The sequence below is a fragment of the Notolabrus celidotus genome, chromosome 21 (assembly GCF_009762535.1).
Source record: "Notolabrus celidotus isolate fNotCel1 chromosome 21, fNotCel1.pri, whole genome shotgun sequence".
Taxonomy (NCBI): domain Eukaryota; kingdom Metazoa; phylum Chordata; class Actinopteri; order Labriformes; family Labridae; genus Notolabrus; species Notolabrus celidotus.
The window spans coordinates 12,633,224-12,653,270 of record NC_048292.1 but is presented as its reverse complement, the minus strand read 5'-3'; the positions used below and the strand labels follow the sequence as shown (position 1 = coordinate 12,653,270).

Here is a 20,047-nt window from a genome sequence, read left to right as displayed (position 1 = left end):
ATTAAATCTTAAATTGAAAACTGAATGCTATAGGCAGTGATTTTGAAGGCTGGAGTCGTGCTGGATTGCCCTGTCTGTCCTCTGTATGAAGACTTGAGCTTCTCCCCTCTGAAAGTACCAAAAATTCAGGGTGAGATATTCCTTTATCTCTCTCCTTATTAAACTGTCCTCTTGAAGTACAAGTGTAAGAGTCTGACAGATAAAACCTGAAGGCTTTATGGTCCCAGGATGGACAGACACCTGTCTGATAAGTGGATTGGATTGTAATGGCTCCTGGTTCTTATGATACATTGTGGGTTTACGGATGCTGTTTTTTAAATAGCTAATATGTTCAGGTCTTATTAAGCTAGAGTAGGCTAAAGTTAGTAAGCTAGTCCAACAAAGTTAGCAGAAAAAGAGAGTTAAATGCTGTTGACAATCTTAAGGATTCTGTCTTGTTGTATTGTCTTGCACCATACATCTGAAGTTGCACATTTATGCGTTTACAGGCTGTGGGACTTTGCATTGGGGTCTTGTCTTGTCTCATCTTGTCCATGTTGGGATTCTATTTCACATAATCACCATTCACTATACATTATCCCTTACCTAAATCACATATTGGATATTTGAAATATCTGAGTATTAATACTCAAGAGTTTGTTATAATGGCTATAACTTGGTCCGCCAGCATTAAAACAAAATACATGTTATATGGACAGCTTTTACAGCGTTAAAACTGTCACCGTCACGGTATATATAACAATTTTAGTCAACAAGTGTGCTTCCATTAGATTGTAAAGTTACCGGATTAAATGAAAACAGCTGAAGACCAATCAAAGGTAAAGATGTTCAATGTACAGTATAAGCACCCACAACAAGGCACAAGCTCCTACATTGTTGTAATGTTGTCCGCCCTGTGTTGAGGCACTACTCATGACGCATACAACAGCGGATGGCAATTTTCTTAGCCAAAAATTTAAAATGATAACATGTCCATCAAATTTAGTGCCTGTTTAGCTCAGTCGTTAAGCTGCGTACCCCATGTATAGTGGGCTATAGTCCTTATAGTGCACGGCCCAGGTTCAAATCCAAACCTTGTCCCCCTTTTCAATCCACACTTGTCACTTAGTGGAAGCTTCAATGTGGAGCTTAAACGGTTGTTTTGTTTACTGAACTGTATACTGATCATTTTATTCTGCTTACGGAAAGTAAAGGACTAAAACACAGACTTCTGAACGGCTTCATCTAATCCATAGACTGTATAAAATATGGACGTAGTAACCGTGACGTCACCCATCTGTTTCTGAAGAGCTGTTTTGAAGGCAATCGTCAGCAGGAGCCATATTACTGCTGTCGAGCGATTGTGACGTAAAGAGGCGGGCTTTGAGCCTCCTAGCTAACAGCTACAGTGTTCCCACCTGTCAATCAAGTCAGCTGTGCCTCTCATTGGAAGACTCATAATCTCAATATCTTTGAAATTACCACATTAGAAAAAAATTCACCCCCCCTACAGTGTGTGCCGATCAAGACACGAGCAATCCAGACTACACTCGTCTTTTGTACCAGACTGAAAACATGTTTATTTCTGCTATAAAGATCGGCTTTTTTGAATTGGTGTGTATGTGGTTTTCCAGTACTTCCGGAGCCAGCCTCAAACGGATCCTCGATGAACTGCAGTATTTAGCACTTCCGCATTGGACTCATATTCTTAGACCAGAGGTTGCCGCTTGGTATAATCACAACATCAAGCTAGCAACAACAACACGTGGGCTGCCCAGGTATCATGTATATATGGGAAACACTGGTGGTCCATCTTCAACTGTGAACCTTTACCTGCAGCTACCATGTCTGTACACCTCTACAGACATTAAAGGCACATTGACAGACAGGCAAAAGAAGTTAAAGGCAGGTGGCGCCCTCTGGTGTTTGTAAATGTGAGGTGAGTCATTTTTTGTCTCACTGATTTTGTCGATCCCATTTGTGTGCTAATTTTTAACTGCCTCAAAGTGCTGCAACATCCTCCAAACAGTCAAAAATAACTTACTGAACTTAAATCATACTAAAGATAATGCTTCTATTTCTGATTGGATAGGGACACGTGCACCTTAAACTAGAGTTTACTGATTACTCTTATAAAACTGGTAACGTTCTCTCACTAACCTGAAGCCGTCCGTACAGCGCTGCCAGGTCCAGAGGCGTCTCCTGCCGGCTGTTCCTCATGGCGGGGTCGGTCAGCTCCTGAAGCAGCACTGAAACCACCTCCGAGTGTCCGTACTGGGCTGCACAATGAAGCGCTGTTTCTCTCTCGTGGTTCTGTGGAAGATAGGACAGATGACGGGAGGACGAAAAAGAAGAGGGATGAGAGCGGATGTAGGAATTAAAGGGATGATGAAGAGTGGGGGGGGGGGGGGGGGGTTTAGTGAGGAGAGGTAGAGAGTGGGAACATGACAAAAGAAGGATGAGAGGATGCAGTGAAGCAGAAGTGAAGGTCAAAGTAAAAAGGTAGGTTCAAGAAAGGAGGATTGAAATAGAGGTGGTGAGTTAATGTAGGGGAATGTGTGCAAAAGGATGGAGATATAAGGAAAAAGAGGAAGGAGGAGGAGGAGAAAAGCAGTTAGTTTTATGTACTGGAACATCCACACACGGTGAAATTCAAGAAGGAAAGCTGCACACATTTCGGTTACACATATGACGCACATGTGCCGGTCCAGTATATCATTTCTGCACGTACAGATTCCAAAAGCATGTCAGGTTTTGTGAGAGCTGTCAGGGGAAATCTACAGCTCCCCTCGTCTGTAAAAAGAGTCGATCACTAACGCCAAACTGTTTTTACCCCAAACCCTCTGTGCCTTTTTTGGTCTAACATTTTTCTCCACGCTCACCAATTGAGCCTGTCAGCTTCCATTCAGCTGGCCATTCCACATATTCAGAAACAGTTATGTAATGTTGGCTTTTGTGATGTGAGAAAAAGAACACTGCTGCCATTCAGCTGGGGAAGGATGCTGCATTTCAATCTTTACATCACATCACAAAAGGTTAACAAGTGTTCTTCCTCTCACAATATCTAGGTTTCTTCAACTAATTTCTTTAAAATCTACTGCAAGGAACGCCAAGTTTGTGTCAAATTTGGTGCCCCCTGTGGACAAAACTGGTATCTCTTATTCCACTGCTGATTTTCTCCTGTGCATATTTAAATGTCCATTAATGTTTTTTGTGCTGGCAGTGCCCATGACTATAATTCCAGAACACTTCTCACCGGCCCTTATTCTTGCTAGGTTGCAAGGACAGTTGTCTCAAGACACATCTGCTTCCCTCGGCAGCTTCCCTGTCTTTAAATTCTCTGTAGGCTTCATTTATGCTATCATTCAAAGGCATTCTCCAAAGTTAACAAAAACAGTCAATAGAAATTGTGTCATAGCATTAGCAGCACCTCTAGGTCTCAAAATTGTACATTGAAATACAGCAAGTGTGGTAAGTTTACTCTTTAGTATGGACCGCCCACATAGTTAACATCCAAAAGTCCCGCCCCCTCTTTATTTTGATTGGTCAGTGATGAAGAAGTGACACTGATGAGCACAGAAGTGTCTTTTGCAGACAGCTTTAAGAGGATAGTGGGGGGACTGCAGTTTTTTTTGGTCTTGGATTTATTCCATTTATACCTTGGTCATTACATGCATAAATAATGCTAAAGTAAACGCATCTACAAGTGAGGCCACAGTGGAACTCTTGGTTTCCCAAAAATTGTTAAAACATTTGAAATCTAATTGGCTATCTTGCAAATCGAGGCTTTATGTGTGGCTTTGTACGTATTTTAGTGTATCCGATTGTATAACAAATCTTTTTACAGTCTTGTGACATTTAAAGAAACCGTGGTGAACCATCTTAAGACATTCATTTGTACATTTCTGTTAATGTCTCTGTGTTTACCTTTGTTTGTGCAAAGGAAGACGTGTTGGAGTTAAAAAGAGGGGTAATTTATAGATGCTCCACAGTTTCCTGGTCTGAACTCTGGCCCTAAATGTCTTTTAAGTGATTTGTGTGTATTTTTAAAAGGTTACTTTGAACTTATGGGGGATCTCATGTTCACAGGAACTATGGCCATTCTCTGCTTCTCCAGGGGCCCCTGTCTGGACCAGAACAATGTTGGTGGTCTCTGGGGTCCTGCAGCTCTCAGAGAAAAGAGCCAAATAATGAGTGGAAATCTGGGCTGAGGGACACCCAGGAAGGAGAGAGAGACATGATGGATGGCCATACAGGGTGATAAGAGAGGGAAGAAGATGGATAGAGGATGAGTGGGCTCTACAGGGATGAAGTCTGTGTATGTTCATGTATATGTAAACTGATAATGTGGCAATCACATATTGTACATACTGTATGTATACACATAATGGAAGCGCATATGTGTCTGGGGTTCCTGTGGATATTATCAGAGGAGGGAAAGGCGAGTGTAAAGAGGGCATGTGTGTGTAGCTGTGTTGTTGCTGGTGTTTGTCCAAGAACAAAACCTACATGTTGAGTAAGTGGCTGAAATCTAACACTATGTGATGTAACATCAAGAGAGGGGAGAGAAGGGGGAGAGGATGAACGAGAGCAAGAGAAAGAGAGGGAAAGGAACCAAATAGGTTATTTAGAAAAAAATGAGAGAGTAGGAAGCTTCCCCATCAGGCCACCAAGACCGCCATCTGTTCTGGTTTTAAGTTCCTTAAGCATATATGATGTCAATTATACAGTATGTACAGGAATGAAATCCCTCTATCCATGGTTTGTGGTCCAAATCTATGGCATCCATATTTTGGGAGAAATCAAGTAAGTTCTACGGTCTAGACCAAAAATAATGTGCAACATTCTTACGTTTAAATAGGGGAGAACAGGGTTGGTTGTCACAAGGGTTGGTTGGCACACTCGTTATATCTCGCCACCAGAGGGCGCTGTATCTCAAATTGGGGTATAGACATTTCCAGAATTAGGATCAGAGCTCACCTACAAAGTCTTCTCTGGAGTAAGACAGCTGAACTTGAGGTGAGAGGACTTTTTATATTTTTCATGTCAAATTGTAAATATTCAGCTCCTCTGTATATACGGTTTATAAAAAAACAAGTGTTACCCTTACAAAGTGTGAGGGGAAAGCTATAGTTTAGATTTGTATTAGCTAGCTAAGTAGTTGTTAGATGGTTGTTAGCCTTGATGCTAGCAAAAAATTCCAGTTGGGGTTGGTCGTCATTCTCTTTGGGGTTGGTTGTCAGATCTAACAACCAACCCCTATGTTGGCAAAATCATGCATGGTGAAATGAGTTGGAGTGCGCAGACCCTACATTTGCCATCACTGTAGCTCAGACAGTGACTGCATGTAGCCTAGTTGAGTAGGTCATTATTGTTCGGCCTATTTGTTTTGTTCTTTATGTTGTTATATAGGCTGGCCTAAAGATGTGTTTCCTGTTCATGTTCCTTGCTCATTGAGTTATATAGGCCTATCACTTGTCAGTGCAATTAAACATTCAAATTTAGTTCTGCCTTCTTGCCTTTTTTAAAACATATTTCCAATTGAAATACCATTGTGACAACCAACTCCATAGTGTGTGACAACCATCCCCATGATGTGTCAGGGTGTCTTTGATAGTTAATTGCCTCTTTGTTACAATGAGTTGGAAAATGAGAGGGATACACATTTGAAGCCAACACCTTAAGCTTCAATTTAATGTAGGAATGACTATTGAAAGATATTTTGATGATGAGCAATCATCTAAACAGTAAAAAGTGTGACAACCAACCCCGTTCTCCCCTACTACTATCAGGCCAACACTCCTATAAAGAAATTAAACTCAAGTCTTGGTACATGACATGCAATGGAAGGGCAACTAACCTTCATGAAACATCAAATTTCATGTCTAAAATATTCTGTTTCATGCGTCGGAATATAACATGACTTTGATATTTCCTCTCTCTCCTTCAATTCCTCGACCAAAATTCCCTCACATCTCCTGCCTCCAGATTCCATTCACCCCTAAATCCTCCACGATAGAATTCAAAAACATCACGACCACACTCGGCTGCTCGGATCTCATCCCATGCCTTTTCTTACTCTCTTTCACCCCAGAGCTACAGCAACCTCCCCCTTCCCTCCTACGCCCTCCTCATCCTCCCTCTACACTTTCATTTACCCCTCCTAGCAGCGAGTAAGAGAGATGAAGAGATACTGTGTGTGTAAGTAACAGACTGCAGAAGAGACCCTATATGAAGACACACATACAACGTGTTCAAGCTGCCAAAACATGACAAGCATACTCGAGAGCTCTACCCCCTCCTCGGCCAATCAGATCCATGTGTTCTCCCCGTGGAGCGCACACCCCTCCATTGATGTCAGAGTGGAACGTTCCAGGGCAGGTCTGATTGCAGTACTGTAAGCACAATAATCACACACTCATACTCACTGTTATTCACATTCATCACAGTTTACTGCTGTAAATGTGGGTTGCGTTATGTTTAATAAACTCCATTTACTGGGTCCCCATGATAGTTCACTGTTACATTATTTTCCACAAGAGTGAGTCACTTTCCTCCAGAGATCATTTAAGGAACATCTTTTTTTAATCTACTGTTTACACAGTCTTCATCACATTGGAATAAATTCCTGTCTGGTCCCAAACCACAACTGCAGCGTGATCAGTCATTATTTGCCACCAATAGTGTTTAGTGGAGGGAAGCTGTGAGGTGTCTAGAGAATGGTTCATTCATCTATTAAAGATTAATGTAAAAGCACCTGGAAATAAAGATCAATAGCCTCTGGGGTTTTTATTTTCATCCTGTTAAATTTACAGGTACATTTGCAGGCATTGATACCCTATAAAGCATCCAGATATGTTTACTATGATCAATGTGAAGAACAGCATGACACATGACGTTTTCAGCCTCAGGGTTCATTATTTTCAAAGACACTTCAGAGTCTTCAGAGGGGAGTCTATGCCTCCAGGAAAAAGAAAACATAGAGGATTGAATTGATCACATTTTCTCAGATTATTCTGTTATCAAATACTATTAAAGGGGGATACAAGATGCTGTACAAGACATTCTTGACCCTTCAAGACTCAAATACAGAAAAAAGTGAAGCATCAATATTAATCCCATCTCCTAGATCTTGTTGCTCTGAAACAAATTTGATCAGGGACTGATGGTGTAAAGGTGTTAGCAGGGCTAAGCCCTTCCTTTAACAACCCCCCCATCATTCAGCATTAATGGTGCCTTCCCAGATTTGTAAGCTACACATGTCATGGGCACTTATAGGAATTTATGGGAATAAACTGGAATAAACCAGGAATTTGCTAAATTGAAGGTTGGCTCTTAATAGGGAACTTATATATATTTGGGGGAAATATATTTTAGCATTATCCTGACTAAAACAACCAGATTTCATGCAAGTACAGTTGAATATCTATGCTATTCCTCAATCACATGCACATAGCACACTGCTTACTGCAGGGCTATTGGGACCACGCCCCCTACATGCACTGTGTATTCCTCCATCACATGCACAGATGATTTCTAGAATCCTGGAACACACTTTTGAGGCCAGAGCACAAGACTATTGAAGCCACACATTTGAGCAAGTTTTGATGATATTATGTGGTAATATATCTAACAAATTTGATGTATGGTACTAATGTTTAACTTACAAATATCACATTTAAATGTATTCATACAAATGTATTTCCATTAAATTACCCATAATTCCCACAATTCCCATTGAAAGTTTCCTATTTAGAATATTTCCAAAATTCCCCAGCTTAACTTCCCATGGATATGTACCGAAAACTTGCAGAAATTTACCAGAAATTTTCCACCCCTTTGCAACCCTATAAACTGTAGATGTTATTTTGCAATTTTACATCAACAAACATTATCATTGATTATTAACTATTTCCTCACGCAGACTCTTACAGAGTGAGTGAATCTCTTACCATCTTCACTTCTGGAACACTCGGCCTCTCTGGAGTTCATGTTATTAGTCATGCTACTGGTGTCATTGCATGCCCCTTTGATTTGCTGATCATTTGGGCTAAATTCATTCAGCCCAGAACCCAATGACTTTTGACCAGACTCTAGCATTAGCTTAAACAAGGTGGATTATTTACTTTCTCATCCGTTTTTCTCTTTGTCCTTGGAGGCAAAATGGGAAGTCAAAAGGCTGGGTTACTCCTCATCCAAACAATATTCCAACAACGCGAAAAGACAAATGACAAAATGGTTAGGTTTTGGTCCTTGGTTTCAATGAAAGGGCTAAAGGTGAGTGTAGCTAAGAATCCACTTTCCTGTATCACATGCTTGCTTTTTTGGAGGAGACAAAGCTTGGATGAAAGAAAGGAATTGTGGATTTAAAACATTTATCTGACATAATCAGAGAGGATGAAGGTATGATGATCCCACGTAAGAAAATATGTCCTGTTGTCTGATTAGATGAAGCTCCCAGCCTCATACTTTGCAGCTTGTTTGGGTTAATTGTGCACTCCTCTCTCATACTCTGCATGCCTGGTGTGAAACCACAGTCAAATTTATGCATCTGGATAATTTATGGTGGCCTAAGGAGGGAAAATTCAATAAAATGTTAGAAAAAAGTCTACACGTGTGTTTTTTCTGCATTTAATTAGGTAACTCCTCCTGCTGAGGTTCTTCTGAAACATTTACCGGACCTTATGCTGAGATTGTTTCGTCAACATCTGGCTATTAGAACTGCAATCACCGATAACAGCTCCAACACAACCACAATGACTACACTTTTTAGATGTCACACAAAGACAAGCATGCGGAGGTAATGAAGTGTGCAAAGGCTGGATGATAAATCGCAGCACGGATATGAGACCAACAAGGATGGAGATTGCAAATCATGTAGATGCTGCAGCTGACCCGCTCTGTCTGTGCCGCCTTTAACGGACAATAAAGCTTTGTCACTCCAATACGAGGCAATGACAGAGCTTTAGATAGGGGAAAAAACACATTTACCCGACGGAAAAGGAGAGTGACAAAAAGATGAACAGAGATGCTGAGTGACAGGACAAACAAGAGGAGGAGAAGCAGAGAAAATCCTCCCTCCATGTTCTCAGAGCTGGCTATATATTTCCGTTACGCTCGCCCTGACAGCTTTCCGATATATAACACTCAGTGTATTGTTGCTGATTGGGCTCTGAGCTGCAGCCATCTACTAATGACACATCAACAGGCATGGCCGCACATTATTGACATGCCCATACAAATGGATGTCAGTGTGTGTTTGTCCAGGTTCCTACAAAGAAGGCTGTCAGGTCTTATGATAAATCAATGGGGACTTTTTTATGCTTTATCCACAGCGTCCCATTCATTAACTGAAGGACATACACAATATCTGCTTGTTCAATTGTAGTATAACAGTACATTTACCTGCATACACACACTGCACACATCTCCCATGGTGAACACTATCAGTCGTATCTGAATTCATCTTTAAGAGACCAAACAAACAGCTTCATCCATGCAAATAAGAAAGCCTTATCTGACAGGCCTCGGCTGAGATGAGACCAGAGCGAATGAAGCGCAGGGGGTGTTTGTTTGAACACACGCCGTGTTAATGCTGATGGACTGATATGCAGGATGAGCTCCGTTACACAGTCTCATAATCCCAGCAGCTCAGCCTGCCGCCTGGGGAGAGCTGGGTAAATAAAGAGGGAGACTCACAAGGTGAAACTCTTCTCATATTCTCACTCCATGGCTGCTATTTTTAACATCAATCTCTGTCTCTATTTACATGCAAACACCAAGTGTATACAATGGATGAAGTTTTACTTCCTGTTTCTTGTTCCTTTTTGATCGCAGTTTTGGTTTTTTTAATTTCAAAAGCCAGAAACTACAATGACTTTATAAAGAAGTCTGTACATTCTTTGTACGGCCTCAGTGTCTTGCTAGGTCACAACAATGATCACCAGACCCAAGAAACTTTGGTGTGCTTTTTGTTCAGATGACTCAGCAGTGTTAGCTAAAACCATAGACTGTATAAAACATGGATGTAATGAAACATCAACCATTGGTTGCTCAAAGATGGCGGTCACCATGTTGAAAATGCTGAATCCAGTTACTTAAAAACAGGAAGAGAGGTGGAGTGGAGGCCAAAAACATAGCCACCATGCCCATAATTATGGCTAAGTATGTGTATCTCTTAGCCTTGATGCCTATAAATTCCTGAAGTAAGTGTCTGCTTCAAATCAACACAAGAATCGGTTTGGCTGTGTACCTACCTGAGGGATTTTCAAAGTTTTTTCAGTAAGCTTAATGCATGTTTTGGTTAGCACCGCAAGTGTGATGTCATTCCTGTGACACCATCAGCTGGGTTGCTTCTGCACATAGCTTAATTGCAACTGCGCAATATATCAGTGCCTATGAAGGCAGTCTTTTTGCGTCAAAGCTCACAATGGACATAAATGAGGAGTCATTGTCAATCCTATATACAGTCAATGCTGTAGATATGTTTGATTCTGCTGTAAAAATGGGTATCATAATGTTTGCTCTAATAAGTATTCTGTGGTTATTGGAACCTCAGGTGGATACTTGAGGAACTAAAAGGTTCGGCAGATCCCGATTGGGTTTACTATTCAAGATCAGAGAATGCCACGAGGCCAAAACATGAGTACTATGTAACCTGTGGTGGACAAAGTACACAGCTTCATTATTTACCCCTCCTGTTATGTTGCGGGTCAAATTGACCCATTTTAAAGTTCAAAAATAAAATTAAAAATTGTTAAAGGTATTATTTCGCTATGAAACTTCTTCTGCTTGGCTTAATTAGCGTAAACAACATATACATTGAAAATGGCTCATTTCACACATTTGCATTGCACACCTGTGAGAATTAAAGAACACCATTGCACTATATATTGATTTAAATGGTAAGTAATGGAGTTAACAATGAGATTTAAAAATGTTTATTGGGATTTTTTGGGGTCATTAAATATGCCCCGGGTTCAATATGACTATTGAAAGATATTTTGATGATGAGCAATCATCAAAACAGTAAAAAGTGTGACAACCAACCCCGTTCTCCCCTACTACTATCAGGCCAATACTCCTATAAAGAAATTAAACTCAAGTCTTGGTACGTGACATGCAATGGAAGGGCAACTAACCTTCATGAAACATCAAATTTCATGTCTAAAATATTCTGTTTCATGCGTCGGAATATAACATGACTTTGATATTTCCCCTCTCTCCTTCAATTCCTCGACCAAAATTCCCTCACATCTCCTGCCTCCAGATTCCATTCACCCCTAAATCCTCCACAATAAAATTCAAAAACATCACGACCACACTCGGCTGCTCGGATCTCATCCCATGCCTTTTCTTACTCTCTTTCACCCCAGAGCTACAGCAACCTCCCCCTTCCCTCCTACGCCCTCCTCATCCTCCCTCAACACTTTCATTTTCCCCTCCTAGCAGCGAGTAAGAGAGATGAAGAGATACTGTGTGTGTAAGTAACAGACGGCAGAAGAGACCCTATATGAAGACACACATACAACGTTTTCAAGCTGCCAAAACATGACAAGCATACTCGAGAGCTCCGCTATTGATTTAAATGGTAAGTAATGGAGTTAACAATGAGATTTAAAAATGTTTATTGGGATTTTTTGGGGTCATTAAATATGCCCCGGGTCAAGTTGACCCAAGAACATTATTGCGGTCCCTAAGAAACAAACATAACAGGTTAAGTCAAAGTTAGATCTTCCTGGTCAAATATTACTCCAATACAACTGAAAGTTGTTCCATCAAATTACAACTTGAGTTAAAGTACTGGAGTACTTGTTTTTAAAAATACTTAAGTATTTCAAGAACTTTTTAAATATCTCAAAACTTATATAGACAAAGCATGAGTGCAGTAATGCATTATGGCAGTAGTCATTATTAACTGGTGCTATAATATTAGGCTAATAATTGCTAGTAAGTCAAGATTACTAGCGTTCCCTTTTTGAGAGGAATACATGTTTAATCTGTGAAATCTGCTCTATCAGATCATCATCATTTTGTAGAATGGTTAAACAAAATTAAAAAACCCTCCTCATCAACCTCACAGGTCTTTTCAGTACATGCTCCTCCTACAGTAGCACAGCAGATGTTTACAGAGCGTCTCTTCAGCACTTAGCTCTCACAAATTTCAATCACACACACAGCTATAGTAACCTCACACCCAGAGGCTTGAATCTTTCATCAGTCAAATCTATATTTAATTACTTGGCAATAGTTCAGCTCTTGAATGATAACAGCCAATGAATAATTTCCACTGCACTGTGGTTTCCTACATGTAAACAGAGGATGGAGCAGCACGTGAGGAAGTGAAGCACTTAATTTAAAGGGCTGACACAAAAGATTCATTTTATTGATTGATGATTAATTTTTAAATATATCCTGAAACAGATTACATACAGCCCACAGCGACAACTATAAATGTATACTCGTTAAATAGTCTTGAAACCCCATAATAATGGTCATTGATTATGTGATGCCAGGGACAACATGATCACACACACCATATCATATCAATCTGTGGAAAGGAGTCAATCGCGTTTCACCTCTGCCTGTTGACACTGTGGCAAAAACACTAGTTTTCTTAAGTGTATTTCAGGTGCTGTTCACCCTGTTAATAACAATAATAATAATAATTCATTTTATTTATAGGCGCCTTTCTGGACACCCAAGGTCACCTTACAACATAGCAATAATAAAAGCAGTACTCAACAGTAAATAAATACATACATTAGAATAAAGAATACAATACTAGAAAAATGAAAGGGGGAGGGGAAGTCATTCCAGTCCCAAAGAGACGGATTAGAGTGAGTTTTGAGGCGGGATTTGAAGGTGGTGGGAGAGGTAGAATTTTGTACGTCCTGGTGGAGAGAGTTCCAGAGGCCGGGGGCCGAGCGGCTGAAGGCTCTCGACCCCATGGTGGTCAAGCGAGCAGGTGAGAGGGAGAATTGGACGGAAGAGGAGGACCTGAGACTATGGTAGGGAGGGTATTTTTGTATGGAGGAGGTCAATGAGGTACTGAGGAGCTAAGTTGTTGATGGCCTTGTAGGTGAGGAACAGAATCTTGAAAATGATGCAGTGGAGTTGCTGCAGGACAGGTGTGATGTGGCTGGTGGAGGGGGTTCTGGTGATGATGCAGCGGAGTTTTGAACCAGTTGAAGTTAATGGATGGATTTGTCAGGTTAACCAAAAAGAAGGGAGTTGCAGTAATCTAGGTGGGAGGTGGCCAGGCTGTGAACCAGAATGGATTTATTGTTGGAGAAGAGAGAGACGGACGCAGGTGAGAGATGTTTCGGAGATGGAAGTATGCTGACCGTGTGACATTAGTGATGTGGGACTGGAATGACAGTGTGCTGTTGAGGATGACACCCAGACTCTTACCAGAATCTTGTTATTCTCACTAGCACAACCATTGTCTCTTACATGTTATTGAATGTTTGCATCTGACTGATTCATGTAAAACCTTCTATCATATTGAAGAGACTGTTTGACTTATTCTCCATTTCTATGCTTGAGAAAATAAATGTGTTTACTGATGAAATCTTTTGTCACGTAGAATGTATGATTTTTTTTTGTGACTTACTAAAATTATTCAAAATTTTAACCTTGGACTGGCTGGGCATCTCATCAACAAAACATGACCGTGAACAAAAAATTGAAATCCTCAGGCTACACTATTTTAAACTAGCCCCAAAACAGTCAACATGTGAGAAACTTCTTGTTAAAAGAACTCCAAAAAATATTTTAGTGAGATTTCTCAAATATGCCTGCTTTAATCATACTGTGGAGCATCTGGAGGAATAATAAGTTCAGCTTGATGGTCCCATCCTGAAAAGGTTTCTCATCTGCAGTGCCCTTGAGCTACATACAAACAATGTCTAACGGCTGCAGGGCTGCTGCTGCTCCATGGTGTTAATTTTCACTCTGACCTCCTTTAAGGGTCATTTAATTGGACAAATCTCTTAATGAGGAGATTTAAGCACCATCTTTGAGCTTTTGTTTATGTTCCCGAAAAGGAAAATCCTGCAAATGTCTTTCTGTGTCTCCTTAAAACACCTCGATTAAAACGCTCACATACAATCTGCTCGCAGCTTGAAATCATCACAGAGGGCTGAAGTTTGTTTGGATTCATGGTGAGATGAATCAGTTTTCTTTTACCGAGCTTTAATTAGGGAGCCCACTGCAGACAGAGCGTCAGGCAGGGGAAAATGTATGACATAACGTTTCTAAACAGATTACTCAGAGGAAAAACATCCTATGGCTCAGTGTGACTGTGTGTGTTTTGGCGGTCGGTGATGTTTGAGTAAGGACTTTCCCAGGGCGGTTTTCTTATAGCAGCCTGCGACGCCGTGTTCCCATGTTTACAGTCAGGGAACACATGGTTTCATTTTCATGTGTGGTAGCAACATGTGTGCATTACAGTGCAATTACATGCGCCGTAACGTGAACACAGACACCAGCACAGAAAAACATTCCTCGAAACACACAGCAGGCGAGTCCCCTCATGACCTTTTACCTTTGGCTAAGTTCACACAGCCTCCAGGTTTAAAGAAGGCGTAGCTGCACCTGGAGAGAATTCTGCAGGAAGCAATTCATGCATGCACGTGTCAGCAACATGCACCATCCTTTAAATCTCTGTAATAATCTCCCTTAATTAAACACAGCTGATGCTGTCTCCTACTTTGGAATAACAGGAGTTAAAAATGGTGATGGAAAAGACCCAAGGAACAGGGCTTAATAATTCTTAAATCTCTCTGTTGGCGGAAAGGAAAACATTCTTGGGATCTGCAGCACAGAGGGGGACATACTTGACCTAGGCGGTCACCCAAACACACGCACACACACACAATAGCCATTAAAATGAGAGCACAGATGAGGCACAGAGGTTACTACATACACACACATTCTGCCCCTCACACCAAAACAAACTAATCTCTTCAATACAACTTTGTAAGTGTCTTGAGCAAGCAGCAACCTCCGGTCTTAAAATATGAGTCCAATGCAGAAGTGCTAAAAACTGCAGTTCATCGAAGATCCGCTTGAGTCTGGCTCTGGAAGTACCCGAAACCACATACACACCAATTAAAAAAAGCCGATCTTTACAGCAGAAATAAACATGTTTACAGCCTGGTACAAAAGACGAGTGTAGTCTGGATAGGTCATTTCTCGATCGGCACACACTGTACGGGGGGTGAATTTTTTTCTAACGCTGCAATTTCAAAGGTATTGAGATTACGAGTCTTCCAATGAGAGGCACAGCTGACTGTGGGAACACTGTAGCTGTTGACTAGGAGGCTCAAAGCCCGCCTCTTTACGTCACAATCGCTCGACAGCAGCAATGTGGCTCCTGCAGCTGATTGGCTTCAAAACAGCACTCAGAAACAGATGGGTGACATCACTGATACTACGTCCATATTTTATACAGTCTATGGTCTTGAGGTAAAATGTGTCATCATTAGTGGGTTAACACACCCTGCCTGGATGCATGTTAGGTTAAGTGCTGGTGGTTTGAATCTGGGGTAGAAAGTCGAATAGCAATTAATCCATTGTGAATCTTAACCAATGGTTAAAGAGGTGGTGTTATGCTATTTCCATATTTTATAAACAAATATGAAGTTAAAATGTTGGACGTCAATATTAAATATAGGCAAAGTTTCAAACTTTGAGGTTAACATGTATTTGAATGATCCAAGGATGAGACCGGAGGCTGCTCTAAACAATTTGTTAGATAAGCCACATGAGAATTAAATAAGAGGAAAACCAGGTTTGATCAATTTGTGACATCACAGATTTGTGGGTCTCCTTACAACAACATAATTAAATAAGAGATACTCCTTTATTCATCCCGCAACGGGGAAATTCACAGAGCTACAGCAGCAAACAAGAAGATGTACAGTTCAAGAATTCCAACAAGAATATATAGAAAAAAAATGTTCATCGACAGCTTGGCCATAATTCTCCTGTCAGCCACCACCTCCACAGAGTCCAGGACTGAGCTGGCCTTCTTCAATGTAACACATACACCAAACAGAAACATCCTGCTCTGTTCCTTTCCAAACTTTCTGGGTCAGATTTTCACGTTCATATTTAATAATTTGACATTTTAAATGAAGAACACTGGTTAACTCAATGATGACAACTTTGCAGTATGGCAACATCGGAGGAGGCTTCCAGAGTGCTGGATTCCAGAACGTTTTTAATTGTCTAAAAGAAACAGTGGCTGAAACAAAGCAGTTAATATGTCTCGACAATGCTATCAAAAGGACGATATAATGCCTGAAAATGAGCTCTTATATCAGTGTTTGTGTCCTACACATAGACTGAAAATTAAAAAGGGCGAAAGGCCCTACTCCTGGTCTCATTTGAATCACTGCAGCATCAGTATTAAGTCAAAATCAATTCTTCCGTGAGTTGGAACATTTTGACTTAATAATTGGTACACTTTAGTAACTTAAATGTGATGTGCAGTTGCAGAAATATAGGACTTTAGCTTGACAGCTTCTTTATTTCTATTCTTTAAATCTGTGGCAATCACAGCATCATGACTTTCTACCTGAGCAGAGTTTCTGAATAGGACTCATTTCCATTTCTGAAATGTTGGGGCTGCCTTGAATGAATAACCAGGAAGACTTTCTTCAAGCGCTCCCTGTAAAGAAAGGTTAAGTGGTGAAAGAACGATACTTTAGTCGTATCAAACGATTGGTTCTCTGAGCTCAGACAGTTCAGCATAACTTTTAAGTGAGCTATTCAGCAAATTATGCAATGTCTTTGGAAATGCTGATGTAATTCAATGAAGGCCAAATGAAGAATTATAAGATCTAGGAGTAGAAAAGTGGGTTATAAAAAGTCACCATTTTATTAAGAAGATTCTCTTGCTTTAGTGGATGGTACTAATACCTTGAAACAAAAACGCCCCTATTGCCCCCACACAGCTTATTAACTTTTCTGAAGTCAAAAACTGTAATCCACTGATTTCATTACAGAGTGATTCATCTTAGTCACTCCTGATTCTCTCATTTATTCCAGTTCAAAGCCCAGTCTACATCCAAAGATGGATGACCTGACAGCTCCTTAAAAGGGCAACCAAATCATTTGGAGCTCCACCTACTGAGTGGATGCAGTAAAGGTTGTTAACTTCACCTCCTCCATGTCAACAGATGGGACATGGGTCAAACTTTAAAATCAAAATATACATTGAAGAAGTTGCTCTCGATTTTGGTTTCTGTTTTCATAGTTGCTGATTCATGCCTTAATATTCAGTTTTTCTATGAACTTTACTTTTAATTAGTCAATTGATTCTAAAAAGGAGGTTCTGATGTCATGATTGACAGCTCAGTTTACAGGAGCAGTTCACACTCTGCTGTGAGCTCCAGATGAGCAGAATAGAGTAGGAATGAGTGTCCACTTCAAACCAACACAAGATGCTGCTAAACTTTGGACTGTAACGCCATGAAGGAATGTTATTGGGGTTTCTTGTTGTTTTTTAAGTTATATTTTGAGACTTTTTTGCCTTTATTTGATAGGACAGCTGAAGAGAGCCATGAAACATGGGGAGCAGAGAGAAGGAGAAGACATGCAGCAAATGGTGGAATGAGCGACTTCTGCGACGAGGACTATAGCCTCTGGCCTTTAGGCCATTGGCGGCCGAGATCTTTATTGTTTTAGCCGTAGACTAAATGTTGTTTTAGCTAACAGAAGGAGCAGGACGACAGTACTACAGCTATAATTCCTGCAGCATGGACTCCAGTTCCAAAAACAAAAAATATCAGCACTTTTCGTGGTGTGTAGTTTGGCTTCACTTTTGTAGGAGGAGGGGGAGGCATGTTGTCTATTTTTATATGAAGTCAATGGTTCAAACAGGCAGCAGAGGCAGTGGGAGTCTTTGATCCCATAAAAAAGTTGGCTACCTTGGCTAGCTGGACATTTTTCACAGTGTCGTCTGGTTAAAGGTAATATGAACTTTGGATTGATTTCACACGGATGACCCCAAAAAAATGCTAAGGTATTATATTTAGAAATCCTTGGCATTATCTTAAGGCTCTTTTCTCAGTTAAGCAACAGATCATGAGTGAATCTGAAAAAAGAGAGATCACATCAACCAACGCCTCACTCTTCAAAACATGCGTTTGAGTACAAGCCTTGAGTAAACAGGCGATCTTTAATCATCTATCAAAGCCTCACTGTCTCTCACACATTCAAACACACACATACAGAGACAGGCTTCTCATACACACACACGCTCTCACAATAAACAAAAACAGCTGCGAATGTGAACTACTGGGACCAATTAGGCAGTAAACAGTGGGCTGGAACTGGTTTACCGCCAGCTAATAACATCCTCTAACCTCCAATAATCCTCTATTGGCTGCAGCGTACAACTGGCCCACCTACACACTCCTGCTACAGTCACTCTCTCTACGTTTCTTCGATGAGCTCTCAAGACCTTTCTCGTCTCATTCCAGCTGCATCCTTTTCCACACTCTCATGTTGCTGTTTGTCACTTTGTGTGCAAAAGGTAAGCCCAAATGTTGCTTCTTTCTCTCTTGGGGATGAAAATAATAAATGTTAAGACAAAGTGTGTGGCCTTCTGGAGTCGACCAATAAAGCTAAGCAGAGCACACACACACACACACACACACACATACACTCTCAACCTCTAACATGAGTAATAGTGAGCGTGGGCAGAGTAATATCATTGTGAATGGGGTAATGGGCTTGCTGCTGTAAGTCTAGATGATGAGTGTGAGCGTGTGAGCGACTCAGTATATCACCCTCCCTAATGTATGCAGGCCCGACTCTGCTGCAGACAAGATGCTCAGAGGGAAATATGAAGCTGAAGCATCGTAAACAAATAAACACGCTGTAAATCTTACGCTCTGATTTATGCCTGCAACCTGAGAACAACTGCCGAAGCATGAACAGGGACCACTGTACGAACATGCGTCATATAAAATGCACAGAATCGAGAACTGGCGTGAATCCAATGTTTTGCAAGATTTAGTGCCTCAAGCTGAAATAAAACATGGCTCCTTTAAGAGAGTTTTTGTGTTGCCGTGTCAGTGCTCAACAGTGCGAGAGACAGCAGAGACATGCTAATGTGAGGCTGTAACTGTTGATCGTACAGACGGTGAGATGAAAAGTGTTGATAATAGAGTGGGTAAAAACAGTCTTTCTGCAGCTTGATCAGGTTCAGAGAGAGGTGTTTGTCAAGTTCTTTAATTTTTGTGCAGCGTCCCAACTTGAAAGGACAGACAGACAATCAGACCAAAAGTGACTGGACTCCACTCAAATTAGTCAACGTGTATCTTATTTTCCTCCTTTTATTTGATTTCTTTCATCCCAGAGTTTTTCAGACACAGTTCCCAATAATTAGGTGAAAAAACTTTAAATAAAAGGATAAAAAAGACAAAAGAAATACCCGCATCAAAACACATGCAAATGCAACATAAGCACGGAGCAAGAAACCACAAAGCAGCATCCTATTCAATGTAACTCAAACAACTGCCTATCATTGCTTTTTACCACAAATAATATAATTAATAAATCAATTCAACTTTCAGGAGACCTGCCAAAACAAAGTTATTGAAATAAATATATTTTATCATCTCATATGAAATGGGTCAGTTATTTATTACTTTATTTATCATGTGTGTTTTAAACAGTCCCAGTATTTATACTCTTTTAATACAAACTTTAACTAAACACCAGAAATTCTAAACAAACATTTCAGCAGCGCGCAGATGAAGCGCGTGCCCGAGCCGGCACCGCAGCAGCAGCGATCATCAGCTGACAAACACACAGGCTGTTTCCGAAATTGCCTACTATACTAGCAGTGCGTACTGATATGTCCAGAATTCAGTATGTAGTAAGTAGTATGTGAACAAGAGCAAAATCTGCAGTATGCCAAAACTCCCCGGATGTCTACTGATTCGGGAAAATATCTCAGCATGCATCGGACCAGTCTGCCTCGCGTACTGTTTCCCATAATGCACAGCGCTGGTTCTGCTTTTTCTTTTTCCTCATTTTTTGACGGGAG

General features: G+C 40.7%; 1 protein-coding gene across 2 annotated transcripts in view; it reads right to left on the bottom strand.

The window, feature by feature from the left end:
• anks1b (ankyrin repeat and sterile alpha motif domain containing 1B) overlaps positions 1-20,047 on the bottom strand; it is a 375,728-nt gene that overhangs the window by 239,332 nt on the left and 116,349 nt on the right. For both annotated transcript variants that reach the window (XM_034673234.1, XM_034673233.1), the window contains one exon: positions 2,140-2,292. In XM_034673234.1, the coding sequence (XP_034529125.1) occupies positions 2,140-2,292 (153 nt within the window). The remainder of the gene's footprint in view (positions 1-2,139; positions 2,293-20,047) is intronic.